The 18,004-nt window shown below is 39.0% G+C and overlaps 1 protein-coding gene and 1 pseudogene across 2 annotated transcripts in view; one reads left to right on the top strand and one right to left on the bottom strand.

The window, feature by feature from the left end:
- The window catches only part of CCNT1 (cyclin T1), a 35,699-nt gene extending 25,480 nt beyond the window's left edge, over nucleotides 1-10,219 (bottom strand). The window contains exons 1-2 of one of the 2 annotated variants that reach the window (XR_012493994.1): nucleotides 9,950-10,219; nucleotides 6,127-6,208 (exon numbers count right to left, since the gene is read on the bottom strand). Coding sequence is in view for 1 of the 2 variants with exons in the window: in XM_019724690.2 (XP_019580249.1) it covers nucleotides 6,127-6,208; nucleotides 9,950-10,104 (237 nt within the window). In the remaining variant the exon portion in view is untranslated. The remainder of the gene's footprint in view (nucleotides 1-6,126; nucleotides 6,209-9,949) is intronic. The other variant, XM_019724690.2, reaches the window with a different exon arrangement.
- Nucleotides 6,854-8,731, top strand: LOC109443657 (cytosolic 5'-nucleotidase 3A; annotated as a pseudogene).
- Nucleotides 10,220-18,004: the final 7,785 nt, after the last annotated feature.

Genomic DNA, 18,004 nt, shown 5'->3' with positions numbered 1-18,004 from the left:
AAGGAATAAACTGAAATGTCCAGAAAAGGCAAATCCACAGAGACAAAAGAAAGTAGATTCGTGGCTGCCAGGGACTAGGAGGAAAGGGGAATGGGAGTGACTGCTCAAGTGTGAGGAGTTTCTTTCTGGGGTGATATAAATGTTCTCGAATTAGATCATGAAGATGGTGGCACAAATCAGTGAATATACTAAAAACCAGTAAACTGTAGATTTTAAAAGGAGGAATTTTATTGTGTAAAAATTATCTCAATTACATATGGGAGGCATAAATCCTAAAAAAAAAGGAATGCAAAGTACAGTAGTACCTTCAAGAGGTTGTACGTGGAAAGCACTTAGAGGGGGAAAAATTCAAGCCAATACACAAGTAGACATCAAACTCAGACATTAAACAATATAACAGATTAGAGCAATATGACATAAATGTAGCCTGGTGATCTGGGGAACCTCAGGAAGTAGAACTTCTCTTGACATTTCAATGATCAAAGATGGCAATGGCAAGAGCTAGAATTCACCAGGAGTCAAAGAAATGCAATAAATCATTTTACCGAATTTAAATTTCTATTTCACTTTACTGAGGAACGCATTCTAATACATTGTTATCTTCGGGGGATATGTTCCAAGATCCCCAGGGGATGCCTGAAACTTCAAATGGTATTGAATCCTATATAGATTGTCTTTTTCCTATACATACATACAGATACCTATGATAGGTATCTGTGCCTACCTAAATTAGGCACAGTAAGAGATTAACAGTAACTAATAATAAAATAGAATTATAATGTACCGTAATAAAAGTTATGTGAATGTGGTGTGTGTATGTGTGTGTGTCTCTCCCTAATAACTGATCTGATAACCGAGATGACTACTAAGTGATTTACAGGCGGGTAGCATATACAGACAGCACGGAGACGCTGGACAAAGGGATGATTCACATTCCGAGCTGGATGGAGCAGGACTGCAAAAAATTTCAGCATGTTACTCAGAACACTGTGCAATTTAAAACTTATGCATTGTTTACTTCAGGAATTTTCCATTTAACATTTAGGACCACGGTTGACCACAGGCAGTTGACCACAGGCAACTGAAACCACTGAAAGCAAAAGAGCAGATAAGCAGGAACTACTATACTTATTTGTATCCTTGCTGTTCTGTTATACTTTGCTGCAACAGATTTTTCTCCACAATTCAATTCATAGGAACAATTCTCATCCTTCATATTTGTTGCAGATGTATGTGGAGCTTACTATGGTATATATACATTCCTAGAGCTTAAGATAAGGAAAGAACCAGAGGAAAATGGGCATGAACAAAGGTGTGGAAGAATCAGGGCACCAAGCACATTTTGAACACTAAACTGAGTTGGTCAAGTGATAGAGATAATGGGATGTGGAGCACAAAAGATTTTTTTTTTTAACTTTTATTTATTTTAAGTGTGTTTTTCCAGGACCCATCAGCTCCAAGTCAAGTAGTTGTTTCAATCTAGTTGTGGAGGACACAGCTCACAGTGGCCCATGTGGGGATCGAACCAGAAAACTTCTTGTTAAGAGCACCGTGTTCTAACCAATTGAGCTAACCGGCCAACCACACACAAGATTTTTAACGAGTGACACTAAAGATTTTCAAAAAAATATGTAGAGTTTAAGAAACATTTAGACAGATTAATCAGGTGGTAGGTAGGACTGAAAGGAGGAAAGGGTAGGATATACTTAAAGTTATGTTTTAAAAAACGATCCGGGCATTGGAAATAGGTTTAGAGTAGGCACTAGCAGTAGAAATAAAGAAAAAAAGAAACATAGGTATCACTTGAAAAACTAATAGAGAGCTTCACCAAATATATGTATATGTATTTGCACACAGAGAAAAAAATTCTAATGGGATATACTCCAAAATGTTAACAGGATTATCTCTGAACACTGGGTTAGAGGGAAATCATCATTTTCTCTTTTATTCTGTCTTCTTTTAATTTTATGACAATATTTAGAGAGAGAGAGAAAAAAACAGTAACATAAAATTAACAGAACTTTATAACTGATTGGAGAAAGGAGAAAAGGACAATTCAAAGACAACACTAAGATTTCTTAAGCCTCCAAATTTGCCTTCGAGGGGCTGAAAATATATTTGAAAAGAGCTAACTAATACATGGAATACAAACAATGGCTAACAAGGCAACATAATATCTCAGTAAAAGACTGAAAAAGGATAAATGACAAGCCAATTTTTGTGCAAATCAACCATATACAAATACTCATTGTTCCTTGTGGAATCACTTACCAAGCTGGCTTATCAAAGCATTCTCCCATCAAAGGCAGTTTCTCAGAGGAATTCTTATACCAGGTATGAGTATAAGATTTTCTCCATTTCAAAAGAACAATAATAATGCCAGCTAATATTTATTGTTTGCTATGTGCAGACACTTTGTAATTAGTTCATTTAAATCCCATTAACTAGTCTATGATGTAGACACCATTACTGACTCCAACGAGATGAGAAAAGTGAGGTCTATGGTAACTTGCCCAAAGCCATACAGCTAGTGAGCAGCGCACAAAGGATCCAAATCTAGACATGTCTGACTCCAGAGCCCATCCTTTTAACCAATAAGCTTGACCTCTTAAGAGTCAACTAATGAGAGTAAAATACACCCAAATTTGTTAGTTATTAAAATACCACACCTGTATTTAAAAATATTTAAATATAGCATAAACACACATAAATGAAGTTGCTCACCACTACTTTTATACTCCCCCACTTGAAAACATTTTTAAAAACAGTACATAGAGAAAAATCAGGATTTAAGGTTGAATTTCTTCTCAAAAAGAGTAACCACAATGCCAGAATTTAAGTGAATAAACCAGTGATTTAATCATGTCCACTAAAGAAACAAAATTTATTTCAATCAAAAGACAAGTTATCGGGGCCGGCCCAGTGGCTCGGGCGGTTGGAGCTCCATGCTCCTAACGCCAGTTGGATTCCCACATGGGCCAGAGGGCTCTCAACCACAAGGCTGCCAGTTCAACTCCTCCAAGGGATGGTGGGCAGCGCCCCCTGCAACTAAGATTGAACATGGCACCTTGAGCTGAGCTGCCTCCCAGATGGCTCAGTTGGTTGGAGCACAGGCTCTCCACCACAAGGTTGCCAGTTCGATTCCTCGAGTCCCGCAAGGGATGGTGGGCAGCACCCCCTGCAACTAAGATTGAACACAGCACCTTGAGCTGAGCTGCCGCTGAGCTCCCAGATGGCTCAGTTGGTTGGAGCGCGTCCTCTCAACCACAAGGTTGCCAGTTCGACTCCCGCAAGGGATGGTGGGCTGCGCCCCCTGCAACTAGCAACGGCAACTGGACCTGGAGCTGAGCTGCGCCCTCCACAACTAAGACTGAAAGGACAACAACTTGACTTGGAAAAAATCCTGGCAGTCCTGTTCCCTTTCCCTAATAAAATCTAAAAAAAAATAAAAAAGACAAGTTATCTACCTTCCAGGGTCTTGGAAATATACTACTATATCTTGATCTGAGTGGTGGTTACATATATAATAACGCAAAAAAAGTAAGCAAGTTGCACTCTTCAGATTTTGTGCTTTACTGACTGTATGCTACACCTCAATAAAAAAAAAAATTAAAAACAAAAAACAAAAAAGGCAAGAGTTCTGGGCTCCAAAACACTATCAATGAAGAGATACAACAAAATGAGGGAAGTATTCACAACACAATGCATATAGCTCTAATATAAAAAGTACTCATATAAATCAGAAAATCGGAACAATGAAACAGGCAAAGTGAATCAACAGTGAATCTTTAGGTTAATTCTTCAGTTTCATCAGAACAGTGACCAATAGGCATAAGCACCTCAACTCCACTAATTAAAGAAATGTAAGTTATAAAAATAATTTAGGACTCCCTCTATCTTGCTCACCACTGTATCCATAGTGCTTCACAGGTAGTTATAATAGAACTTAGTATTTCCTGAAGTAACAAATACTTGTTGTTAGCAAGGATGCAGAGGAAAGGACCGTCACCTACAGTGCTGGAAACAATGCATACTGATGTAATCTTTCAATAGAGCAAACTGACACAACAAAAAACTTTTAAATGCATGCCCTTGGACACAGCAATTCCACCTACAGGAATTGATACTGAAATAGTCATGTAAATGCACTACATATGTACCAGACTATCTTATGTAACATTGTTTATAATAAACTAGAAGCAACCCAAATATCCGCCAGTTAGTGAGCCAGTGAAATAAATAATGTTAACAACACAAAGAAATACTATGTGGTCATTTAAAATAATGAGAAACCAATATGAAAAGATGTCCAGTATATATTGTTAAGTGATAAAGGCAAATTGTGTAAGAGTAGTATAGTAAGAAGTGATTTTTATAGAAATACACAAATACTAGTACATACATAGAAAAACGTCTGAGACACTACATGCCAAAACATTTATTAATGGTTACCTCTGGAGGGTGGGATTACACTCTACCTTATGCATCTCTACATTGTTTTAATTTTTACCATGAGCATGTATTACTTTTGTAATCAAAGAAAACATGGAAAATGCATGAGAGCTTGACAGGACTTACAATGCCACGACAATGTGTTAAGTCCTCTTGATTTGAATTTGGATTCATCACAGCTAAACACAAAATTAATATACAAAAGGGGTGATATTTTTGATCTGTTAATTCCAGAATGTGCCTAAAATCAATTCTCTAGAGGATCAATAACCCAAATTAAAAGTCACTGGATTTGAAAAGGTCACGACATCCCCAAGAATCTCTTTATATTGGATAATTACCAGATCATTCATTCAACAAGTTTACTAAAGATGCTTTGGAGAATACACAGGAAAGTGAATCTCTGTCCTTGCTAATAAGCTTAATGCATGGGAAATAAGGAGTTATAATTCAAAAAGCAAAGTAGGGGAAAAGAGAGAGAGAGTGAGAATAGCATGCACAAATTGATGTGAGATGTGTTTCACCCTGGATTTCAAATATTTATCATAAATAAAAGGGAAGAAATGTAGAAAACTTTCAGAATTGGCAAAACAGCTCTAGACTTCCTCTTCAAATCTTTTTATCCACTACCTTCTATTCTAGAGCTATAAGACAGCCTCATTAAATGCTTCTCTCTCCCTCTGATGGCAAGTGCTCCTTGCCATCAGAGGTAGAGCATGGCTGAAGGCGGGGAGGCTAAGCGTAGAAGAAAGCCAAGCTGGCTGGATAATCAGCAAAAATTGGGAATACTTAATCCACAAATTCAAAAGGTTTCCTGTGCAATTACTCCCAATACTGAGTCCACCAATATCTTACATTACAAGAGCAATATCTAGCTTAACAGATTCTCTTCCTATGGCATTAAAAAAAAAAAAAAAGCTCAAAATCCATCATCCTAAGTCTGAACCACTTTTCCTCAAAACATAACCTTAAAAAAAAAAAAAAAGAAATATTTAACTCACAAATCCATATGAAGTGTTCATCAAGTTTAGTCCTATTACCTTGTGAGTGTATTAAACAAATATAGTCTTACCTGCAACTGGGATATCACTATGCACGCTCTTCCAAGTCATTTACAATAATGTTAAATAGGACCATTTCAGGGAGCAAAACTTAAAATAGCACTATTAACAATTCTGTCCAGAAACAGAAAATCCCTTTATTACTATTATTTTATTTTCCTGTCTTAAAAGTCATACCCAGTTATCACATAATGTACCTTCCCCCTCCAACCTGTCATTGATGGGTATTGTATCAAAGGGTTTTAGATAAATCTAATTACATCCACTTGTTTTCCTCTGATCATATTATTTACCACTTCAAATATTACACTTAAATTACTCATAGTGTCCCCTTTAATGCAACTCTCCCATCCCAAAAGGTTAAGTTTACATGTTCAATCATCTATTCCTTTATTAAAGAATCCACCTACTCTAAGGATGACTAAACTTAACTAGACCCTTCCTAGGAAAATTGGAAGGCTGGATTCAGAACAGCAGTGTGACACATAACGAAAGTGATCAACCTTAAATTCTAAACTTCAAATTCCAGTTCAGCAGCAAAGATCAACCACAAGCAATATGAAGTTGGAATCAATCACAAAAGAATTATACCATATAAAAAAATTATACTTACATTTCGATGGAACTGTGTAAAGGACTGAATCATGTAGAATCGATGCATGTATACTATAGCGGTGTTGATAGTCAATTGTGAGCTACAATGCTCAAGTTAAGGCCCCAAAACAGACAGAAAATACAATTCCCCAAAAATACAACCTCTATATCCTCCCAAAACAACCGTGCAGCTGGGCAGAGTAGATGCTGCTGAATGAAAATCATTCTTACCTCTCCACCGAATTAACTACCAATGGCACTTATTAGCATGCCTTAAATGTAACAGGTATTCACTATACATTTGCTGAATAAACAAGCAAGCTTATCAGCATGTGTGGATCAAGAAGGAATATAAACAAAACTATATAGGACCTAAACCTGTCACTTGCCTACTGAAAATCCCGCAACAGTGATCCATTATTAATGCTCAGGATAACTCTTCACTTACAACACTCTCCCTGACCTGGCCACGATGTCTCCACTATCTCCTCACCTTCTAAGCTCCAGCCACCGAGCCTCCTCATATTGGGATCCCTGGGACCAGAAACACTCTGGAATGATTGATATCCATTCACTGAGAAGAAAAACGTTTAAATGCCTTACTTCTAACAACCAGAGGACAACGTGGGGCATACAGAGATGAGGCAGTCCCATGATGGCAACAACCATAATGACAACACACATATAAAAAGGAAAGGGCTAAGATGTGCTGAAACAGAATTTCAAACAAAAAGTTTAATTCAGTACTGACCGGATGCTTACAAAACAAACTGAATACTGGCAATAAAGAGAACACCTCTTTTGAAGTGAATACTTTAAGACACAAATGTTACAGCCAGCAACACATTTAAATAGAAGCTGCACCCAAGGATAATTTTTCATTTCCAGAGTGAAAAGAGCCTTGAAACTATGTAGCTTTCTCTGACAAAAATGCTTGAATTGACCTGCTTTTTCAGCCTGGGTCGCGCATGAGGCCCCGTTCACGTACTAATGACCATGGTAGCTAGTGCCAGTGTGTGCGCCCAGGTGGCAGTGGTGGTGCTGGCCCAGTACATATTCACCTTCAAGACAAGGCGGAAGACCAAGAGCATCGAGACGCCCATATCCAAACCCGCATGAGATATGGCTGTTGTTCTAGGACAAATTCGTGGACAGAAGAACTCAAGAATGTCTTAAGGAAGACTGGATAACCAAGAAATGACTAAGACTCTGCTGTACATGTGAAAATGGTGCCAGAATTCCAGAAAAGCACTCAAACAGTTCGCATCAAGAACCCTACAGGAGTGTAAGAAATTATCTGTGGTCTTACCAAAGGAGGAGCTGTCAAACTTCAAATAACAGACTTTGACTTGACACCAAGAATTTCCTACAAAGGGAAAAGATATCTAACATGTCATGTCATTGACAACTGTAAGCTGGTTTCAGATGAATGTCGAAAAAAGTTACTGCAACTAAAAGAAAAATATTACGCTATTGAAATTGATTTTGTTCTTACCATAGAAGAGCAGGACCCTTATATGGTAGAACGGTACATTAAATCACATGGTTTGCTTGTCAAACAGGTTTTACCGGACCCTGAAGAAGTTGTGGCACAATCTGATGTTATGCTCAAGAATATGAGAATTTCTCTGATAAGCTCCAACACAGTATCCCTGTGTTCATTACTTTTGGCTGGTATCAGTGATGCACTAGGTTATCTGTCAGGCTGATGTTTACTATCCAAATATCAAAGTAGCATCCAACTTCATGGATTTTGATGACAGTGGGTTGCCCAAAGGATTTACAGAACTAATTCATGTATTTAGCACACATGAAGGTACCTTGAAGAACACAGAATATTCCAGTCAACTAAAAGACAACAGTACCATAATCCTGCTTGGGAGACTCCCAAGGAAACTTAAGAATGGCAAATTGAACACATTCTGAAAATTGGATATTTAAATGGCAGAGCGGATGAGCTTTTAGAAAAGTATATGGAGTCACGACATTATTCTAGTAAAAGATGCATCACTGGAGGTGGCCAACTCTAACTTACAGAAGATTCTGTAAACAGGTCTTCAAGACCTCTCTTCTAGGGGTGCAACTGATGCAAGAGCTGCTCATCTGTTCACCTTGGTGAAAGACTTTCATTTATAATGTTCTTGCTCTTGAAGTTTTTCCTGTACATAACTGAAGTATTTTCAGACATGTTGAATCCATGAACTTCTTGCTTCTTTTTTTCCACCGCTCTAAACACTCACCATATTTTTTATCACTAAAAAAAGAATCTTAAAGTCAAAATTTGAAAAACAACTTCCTACGTTTCCAGAGTGTAGTCTGTAGTTTAATGTTATCATTAAGTTTTTGAGGAGTCTTTTTATACTAGGAAAGTTTGTTGAAGTTTAAAAATGTTTATGAAATGGTGAAATAATGTGCATGATTTTAAATATTGCTATTATTGTAATTTGGGTGAATTATGCTGATTCTATATTCCAGCACTGATAATAAACATGAAATGAAGAACAAAAACAAAAAACGCTCGGAGGGGGAGGAATCGCCAAATTATGAGGTGTGATCAAAAGATAGTGAATGTTTAAATTTTAAAAATGTATTACAGTAAAAGACACATTGCCATTAATCCCCCTCAAAACACTCCCCCTCACTTTGAACACACTTATCCCATTGTCCTTGCCACTTTCTGAAGCAGTTCAGGTGTCTTTATTTCATCCTCCATTATGACAATGCTCCATGTCACACATCACTTGTGGTATGGCAATTTCTGTCAAATAAAAACATTATGGTGTGTCTTCATCCATCTTATTCACCGAATCTGGCACCGTGTGACTTCTGGCTCTTCCCCAAAGTCAAAATGACCATGAAAAAAAAAACATTTTAAATCAAGGCAGGACATCGAGGCAGCCACGACAGTGCAACTACAGACACTCAGGAAAGAGGACTTTCAGAACTGTAAATGGCAAGAACGATGGGATAAGTGTGTCCAAAGCGAGGGAGAGTATTTTGAGGGGGATTAATGGCAATGTGTCTTTTACTGTAATACACTTTTTTAAACATTCACCATATTTTTTTATCACACCTCCTACCTCACCTTTGAAATGAGAAAAACGAACACATTAGCATTCTGAGTATTTTAAAAACCCAGTATTTTGCAACAGGTTTTTAAACCAGTAGATCTGTAGATCTACATCCCTAAAATCTAAACTGACATTCCTCCTTCCTCTGAAAGTCTGTAAAACTCTAACAGTAGCTACTACTTGAACTTGAGTGCCAAGCAGTGTGTTGGGCATAGAAATTAAACTCAAGAGGTATCACCCCACTTAAAGATGAGAAAACCAAGAATTCGACAGATTTCTTAAACAGTAAGTGGGAAGAACGGATTTTGAACCAAAGCTGGGCATTAATTCTAGGCCACCCTTCGTAAGACCTTCAGATACTGAATTTCTCAAAAGTCTCTTTGCACGCTAAGTTCAAGAGGCAACCATCAACGATGAAACCTCCACCAGACACCTAGGACATCAGAGGAAAGCAGAATTTCAAAGTCACCAGCACAGGAGATCAGAGTACACTGAAAACGGTCGAAGAAGGGCCAGTTAAAACACAAAGCCTGGAAGGATACGAATTCCCGGAAAGGTTGGTGGCCCCGGTGAGCGAGCGGGAAATTAACTCCGCCTCGCCACCCTCCCGCGGACACTGAACTTCAGCCCGCCCCATCGTAGGCTCCCTCACCTAGACATCTAGCCCCTGCCCACCCTCTTCCCCCTACCATCCCTAACAGAACCTGAGGCCTGGACGCGACAGCAAAGCGGGACTGACTCCAAAGCCAAAGGCCTAGGCCGCAAGGATACACGTAAAGACGTTGCCCCATGTCCTGAAGCAGATTGGCCGCCTGCTGACGATAAGAAAGCTCTTTATCTGCGTCTAGACCAAAACGACGGGATGGGCTATTTTCCAGCTGTTCTCGAGTAAAATACCACCGTTTGTTCTTCCTCTCTTCCTCCATAGTGCTTCAACCAGAAGGCAGCGGCGGAGGCTGCAAGCACTTTCCAGCGTCACTTCAGCGGCGACACACATCCGCTGTGCGGCGGCAACTGCGCCGTGACGAACTTCCGCTAAAGGTGGACGGCTAGGTTGTGACATGCTTCCGCCGAGGCGTATAGTTGAAGGGTCTACTTCCGGAAGGAACCTCGCGACAGCTTGTAGTCGAGTAAACAGCCAGTAAGCGACCAGGAAAGACCTTGGGTCGAGGACGCAGGCGCCAGTCATGTGACCCTTGGGAGGCAGGGTCAGGTTGGAAGTTCTCGTTCAAAACCACGTCTCCTCCCGCGTGAACTGGGCTGAGCATTCCCGCCTTGGGTTAGTGGGTGAGGCAATGTTGGTGGCGGCTGGCGGCGCCCGCCCACGCGCCGCGCCGCGGCTCCTCCGAGAATTTCGTTTTTGGCGGAGGGGGCGATCTGAAATGGGGCAGCGGAGAGCTTGACAGAGAAAATAGGTGAGACTCAAAAACTGAAAAAAGTAATCAAAGAGAGGGGTCCTATCGTGTAGCGTAATGTAAAGCAACTAGAAGGCTCTCACATTGTTGGTAGGGAGTCAGGTAAATTACGCATATGAAAAGCCGGTACGTAGCTAAAGCCTTGAAAGCATTCTTGGCTTCGCCACAGTGGTCCAGTGAAGGAATAAAATGAAATGAATAGTATTAACTTAGTGCTTACCGTGTTCCAGGCACAATACTGGCCCTTAAACATACGATTTCATTTAATCGGCGCAACCTCAAGAGGTAGTAATGTTTTAATCCCTGTTTGCGAACGGGAGAGCTAAAACCGCTCCTTCAGTGTGGAAAGCTTGCACACCACCCTGCACCATCGTGCACATGCACAATTTTGTAAGTTCCCGTCCTCTGTCACGATGTAGCCCAGTCCCAACGCTTGATGGCTGTGTGATCCTGGGCAAGACTTCTCTGTGCCTCTTGTACAATGTAAATGATAACAGTACCTATCTTTTAGGTTGTGGGAAGGATTCTAAATGATTTAACGAGTTACAAGTATATCATAGTAACTTGCACATAGAAAACATTTAGCAGATGTTATAGTAGTTACTACATTATATTAATATTGAGAGCGAGGACAGTGCCTCCTTCATTTTTGTATCCTTAGCACCTACCTAGTACAGTCCTGGCCCTACTAATTAATAAATGTGAAATGCTCAAAATACCCTACAATAAAGAAACTGAGGCTCAGAGAAATTAAGTAGTTTGCCCTACATGCATGGCTTATAAATGTAGATTTTTTTTTAAAAGTCTGATTTTATTCTTTCTATTCCAGCAAACTATATTCTTTTCTGGAACACTAAATTTACCTTGATTAAATTTGGGTCATAGAATCATTTGTTTTTTATAATACGTTGAGTGTCATCATTTCTAGATATGGGTGTCTCCACACAGTAAGTTTGATTATAATTCATTCTCAGAAGCATTTCCTTCCATTTCAGGCCCTCCTCTGCCATATACTGCCTACAGATAGCCTAAGCTCCATGTTAGTCTAGAAAAATTGAGATTCAGGAAGATATAAGTTACATCAAGTTACAACATTTTTTTTAAAAAGTATGATTTCAAACTTCTTCCATCACAGACTTTTTTCTTTTAATAAACATTTTTTTCAGTTATGTAGTCATGTGTGTTATCTTTTAAAAGCCAAAATTATTTCTCCTAGATCCCCTCTTGCCTGTCTCCCTGACCTGTGTTTGGTTCTCCACTTAATCTCATGGATTGATAACTCCATTTTGAATTAGCTATCGTAGCTCAGTCTGCCAGTCTTCCAAGAAAAAGTTGTCATATCTGTAAGGCTTCAGGCAATGCATCTGCAAACCATTGGCTTGTTACCCTGCTATACAGAAGAGGAGGAACTGTGTAAATCAGAGAAAGGAAAGGTTCTTTGATTGAAGATGAAATTATTTAAAAGTAGCGATAACAGCAGTGATAAAATAATTGCTAAACATGAGTTTTTGAGTCAGGGCTGGATACAAATCCCATCTATTTTTCTTTAACCATCGTAACCATTTATAAGTGTACAATTCAGTAGTATCAACTATATTCACATTATGCAACAGGTCTTACAACTTTTTCGTTTTACAAAACAAACTATACCCACTGAACAGCCCTGACATTTCCCCTCCCCCAGCCCTGACAACCCCATTCCACTTTCTATTCCCACAAGTTAGACTACTTTAGATACTTCATATAAGTGGAATCATGCAGTATTTGTCTTTCTTTGACCAGCTTATTTCACTTAGTATAATATCCTCAAAATTCCCAGATATTCTTTTAACTAGCTGTGTGACCTTAAATGTCATGTCTGCATCCTGACAGAACACCCATCTGGCACATAGTAGGTGTTCAGTACATGTTTATTGTCAATGCTAACCTTCTGGCACATTGCCTTAAGGAACAGTTGACAAAACCTTAAACCAGAGGAATTTTTTTGTTGATAGTTTATATAGGACTCCATTTTCTGTAAATCACACCTAGAAAGCTATTCTTCCTATTCCCTAGACTAATCTAATACAGGATTATACTATATTTCATGGTTTCATCTTATTTTGCATTGTGCTTATGAGTGTCATATTTCAATCATGTCAAACATTACCATTTACTACTGTTAAAACAATTTCTCCCTACATTCCTATAGTCTCCAAATTAAAATATGAAAAAAGATGGTGTGCTATTCCTAACTATCCCCAACTCCACATTCAGTGATGTCATATTGATATCTTGAAATTGACCATGGTGTGTGTGTTTTTGCCAAACTCGAATCAAGAACCAACCTATGATTGCATTTGACAAACGAGTATAGCTTTGACTGTTGGTTGACATTTTCTTTTGCATTTATAAGATGAAAGTAAAACAATGAGACTTATGTTGGAACTTATTTGTCAGTGATTTGAGCAACATCTTTGCTGAATTGGATAATAGGTTTTGAATACTGGAAGACTATTTCAATCTGTGCTATTGAGAATGTAATGGCTACACACGATACACTTTTAAGCTTAATCTACATAATTAACTTTTCCTCTATCACTTTCTTAATTCTAGATGATCAATAAAACAGATTAAGTCAAGCCTTTGTCTATAGCATTTGCCAGTTTCTATAGTACTATCTCCCAAGCCAATTTCAAGCTACCAATGTGACTATCACTGATCATGAAATTGGGAAGAGATGAACACACAGTCACATAGTGTTTCCTCCACACAGATACAATTGACAGGGACTTCTGGTTTCCAGTTTGACATGGAAAGAGCTTGGAAGTCATCACTCCTATTCTCACAACCAAGAAAAAAAAAAGCTGAACAAACTGAAAATCAACTACCCTTCCTAGATGCATCAGAGAATTGAGGTGACAGGGCAGGCTGCTACCACAAAAACCAGAGAGACAGGCAGAACAGAATCATGGCTTACTGGGGAGCAAAAAATACTGGAACCAGCCCTTGATAGGGATACTTGAAGGGCAATTAACTAATTGCTAGAAACTGAAACTAGACTAGACTGAGAGATTAAAAACAGTTCTGGGGACCTAGACTTAAGAGATCCCCCACATTTTTGTGAGTTTTACCTCCAGGAGCCCCACAGGTCTTACTATAAAGATTAAAGAAAAATCTCAACCTTCTGGCAGGTAAAGGGGAAAGGTAGCCATTGTAAAATACACCCAGAGCATTCAGTTCTCAACAAAGGCCTGCCCTCAAGGAAAACTATTTAAAGGCCTAACCAATGTGAGAAAAAAAACAGCCAACTCCAGCTGCTAACTTTGTTTCACCTAAGGGGAGAAAAAAGACAAATATTTGTGAAGGTCACACACTCCAGGGAAACAAGCTAACTGAAAGACTGAGACCTAATAAGATTCCAGAACACTTTCCCCCATTTTACCAACACATCAGTAGGGCTTTTATGTAATAATGGGATTACATCTGGAAGAACTACAAGCTCAGAGTATTTAAGAAGGAATTTCTAGGGAAGCCCAAAGATAAGGACATCAGAGGAAATTTTAGCCTCTGACACTTACAGCTATAGCAAACTAGAAACAGCCTAACTCCCAGCTAGATAAAGATAAACCTCAGTTGCTTTTACCCAGTATATCATGTCTGACTTTCTAAAAAAAATTTACAAAGCATGCTAAAAGGCAAAATATACAGTCTAAAGAGACAAAGCAAACATCAGAACCAAACTCACATATGGCAGAAGTTTTAGAATTATCAAACTGGGAATTTTAAATAACTATGATTAATATGCTAAGGACTCTAATGGAAAAAGTACACAACATGCAAGAACAGATGAGTAATGTAAGCAGAGAAATGACAACTAAGAATCAAAACAAAATGCTAGAAACAAAAAACTAACAGAAATGAAGAATGCCTTTGATGGGCTTACCAGTAAACTGGACACAACCAAGGCAAGAATCAGTGAATTTAAAAATGGGCCAATAAAAATGTCCCAAAATGAAAAGCAAAGAGAAAAACAGACAATATCCAGACACAAAAGATGTAAAGAACCTCATGAGCATAGATAATAGTAAAGTGTAATAAAATAATTAGGAAGAGAAAAGTTTTTAGTATTTATTACCTTTATTTTTAATATAATGTATTCAATTGTAATTTTACATAATTTAATTTTTAATAATGGCTTGTTTAACATCCAGCTCACAAAACTGCTGAAAATTTAGCAAGTGGCTCTTGAAAGTAAGAACTGGCTCAGCCCACAACTGCTTGAAATAACTTAAAAGACTCGTTGAAAGTACCATATTAAGATTTAAATACTGTTTGCTAAGGTTCCATTATATGCTGAACACTGCTGAAGAGATTTACACACATACCTCATTAATTCTCATAACTATGAAATAGATACCATCGCCACTTTTTTAAATAAAAAAACAGGCTTACTCTACCCAGTCAGGCACCCAGACTATGGCAACACTGAGATTTGAGCCCAGGTCAGTGCCCTTTCTACTCACTGTCTTCTGAAATTTAGAGTATAAAAGACTAGGGCAAGAAAAAGAGTAACTGGCACTTGATTCCTCCATTTTCCTGACGTTATTTAGCCCACTCCCACTCCATCTCTGCCATGAACCCATAAATGCTGTGCCTCCTTAGACAAAGGAAGTGTCAGTCATAGTAATTCTTCAGAACATCACCATGGTTACCAAACACCACAGTCCAGCGCTCCAGCCTGGACATTCCAGGAGAGGACAGGGAAGGAGCTGAGATGGCCTTCTTCAACCTGTATCTATTGGGATATCAAAATTCCTTTCGGCACAAGAAAAGGGACACAACTGAAGAAACAAGTAAGAGTAATATAGAGTCAAGGGTTAGAAGGGCCACTTCTTAGCCATTTCTTTTCTACTTTGGGTTAGAGATTTATCCCCCAAGATTAACAATTACACTAGTTAAAAGTATGGAATAGGCAGAGTATCCATTCAGGTTCCCTGTCTTATCATTTAATATCCTTATTAAGATACCCAGTTTGTTCAATCAAATAAATGTATTCATTTGCTCACCTAACCAGCATTTGTTAAGTACCAACGATGTGCCAGACTTTCTGTTGTTGATTTGGGTTACAAAGATAGATAGGATAAGGCCTCTGCCATAAAGTGGCTAACTACCAGCTGAAGTATGCAAACAAAAAATTTGCAATATAGTGTATGGTTAACTTAAATATGGAATGCTACGCAACCAAAAAGGAAATACCTGATACTGTCAGATTTGAAATGAGAATAGGAGGATCCTTTAGAGAAGACCTCACACATGAAATGCTCCCAGAGCTGAGTGTTAAAGGATGATCGGAGTTCGCCAAGTAGATAAGAAGGTAATATAGCACAGACAAAGGAATAGAAACTTGAGAGCCATATTAAGTGAACTCCCAAGTCCTTGAGTACAAATAAATGGTCAAGTAGATAGGTGCTGGAAAGCAGTCCTTGAATACTCGTGCTAGGCAGGGGCCAAGAAATTGAAGAATGCTGTTAGCTATGCTAAGCATTTTAACTATAGGGAGCCATTGAAGGATTTTTAGTTGGCAGTGTGTAATTATCAGGTCTGTATTACATCCACAATGCCTAGCAGTACCTCACACATAATACAGGTTTCATAAATATTTGGGGGGTGAATGAATAAGTAAATGATATTGAATGACTAACCAAAACAAGAACTTAGGGGAGGCGTTGTAGGATATGTGACAATTGATTAAAGTCTTAAAAAAATGAATTGTTTAAAAGCACAGACATGGAGGAGAAAGGGTATTCTGGGCAGAATGAAGAATACATGTGAAGGAAATTAAGTATAGACAGGTACTATAGCAAAAGTTATATTGGGGTGAGAGATAGGGGTGAGTGATGGGGTGAGAGAGAAAGTATACAGCACAAAGTTAAGACTGAAAGACTGTGTAGGCCTCCATTGGCACTCTCTGTCCTCTTTCGAATTCCATCAAAGAAACTCTGTTTTACATATCCAGCTTCCAAGTAAGACCTGTACAAAGGGTCCGACTCATCGACCCTAGGAATCCCTTAATAGCCTACACCAGCCCTTCCCACTTGCCCTCATCTGGGTTCCAGCATTATGCCATGGGGCCGCTATTGTCTCCAAATAATGAACTCTTCACCCTCTTTCAGAGAAACACACTTGGCCTAACCCACAAATTTCCCTTGTTCTATCCAGGCCAGACCTCTCCTGGCTGCTCCAACCCTGCCTGCCCCTACTAAATGGGACTTCTCCCCATAAGAGAACTAAGCATCAAACCTGGTATTTTCCTGCCCAGTTAGTCACTTATGGACAAGATTTGGTACCAGTCCAAAGAGGCTTGGGTCTCATTTCTGATTAATTTCTTTGTAGGCTAGGTAAAAGGAAAGACTTCACTTTATAAAAACTGGAGTCCCCTGTGGGATGACAGGGAAGTATCCTGATATCATCTGCTTACCCAAGTTGCTTTCATTCCAGTGGCAGACTATCAGAGGCAGGAGGCTTGGCCAAACTGTTGGCCTAAAATAATGTTAGAGGAAAGACTGAACATCAAATTTGCCACCCCTAACACCCTGCTTGCTTCCCCTACCCCTTTCCATTTTACACTCTGGTTACCTCTCAGGATTTGGACAGAGCAGGTCCACTTACTAAATTCTAATTAATCCCTAATTCTGTTGGCTCAAGCACTTAATAGCAACTATTTATTTAGTATGTACTATATTCAAGGCATTGTGCTGAGCACTTTACATGCATGATTCCACTTAATCCTCTCAACATTCCTGTGAGGTGGGTATTACTAGTCCGTTTTTACCAATCAGGAGATAGGCTCAAAGAGGTGAACTTATTTACCCAAAGTCACAGTGATAGAGCCAGAATTTGATTCCAAATCGTCAAACACCTATGCCTCTGCTCATTTTTAAGCAGTTACTTATGGGGACAAATGACACAGATCTGCTGTGAGCAGGCCACTATACGAATGATTGCCTTTCTAGGAAGACCTATTAACCTCTAAACCCTGAAGTTCGAATGTCGGGTGGGCTTTACACAGAGTTATTCAATTCACTGTTCCCCGATAGGTGGTTTTCAAGATGGCCAGGCACCCACCATTCATTGGTGCTGAATGGTAACTTTTTGCTCAGCTAATGGCTAGAATTGTTGACTTGGGGACTCCTTTATGAAGTTGACACCTTGTAACCTTCTCCATAATCCCTGGGCAACTTCCCAAGAGAGTTACAACGTTGTACAACTTCACAGCAGTGTTCTGCAAGCACAGAAAAGAGTAACTGGGTAGGTGCCTTGTGATCTTTTCTTCCTCTCTCATACACACACAGGCATGTGCAGTACAGAATCATCACTGTGTGGGCCAACTATTATATGCAGATACCAAAACAATAGGATTTATCTTCTC

Source organism: Rhinolophus sinicus, linkage group LG02 (genome assembly GCF_036562045.2).
Source record: "Rhinolophus sinicus isolate RSC01 linkage group LG02, ASM3656204v1, whole genome shotgun sequence".
NCBI classification, from domain to species: domain Eukaryota; kingdom Metazoa; phylum Chordata; class Mammalia; order Chiroptera; family Rhinolophidae; genus Rhinolophus; species Rhinolophus sinicus.
Note: the sequence above shows the minus strand (reverse complement) of the source record. Positions and strands in the feature narration are given on the sequence as shown.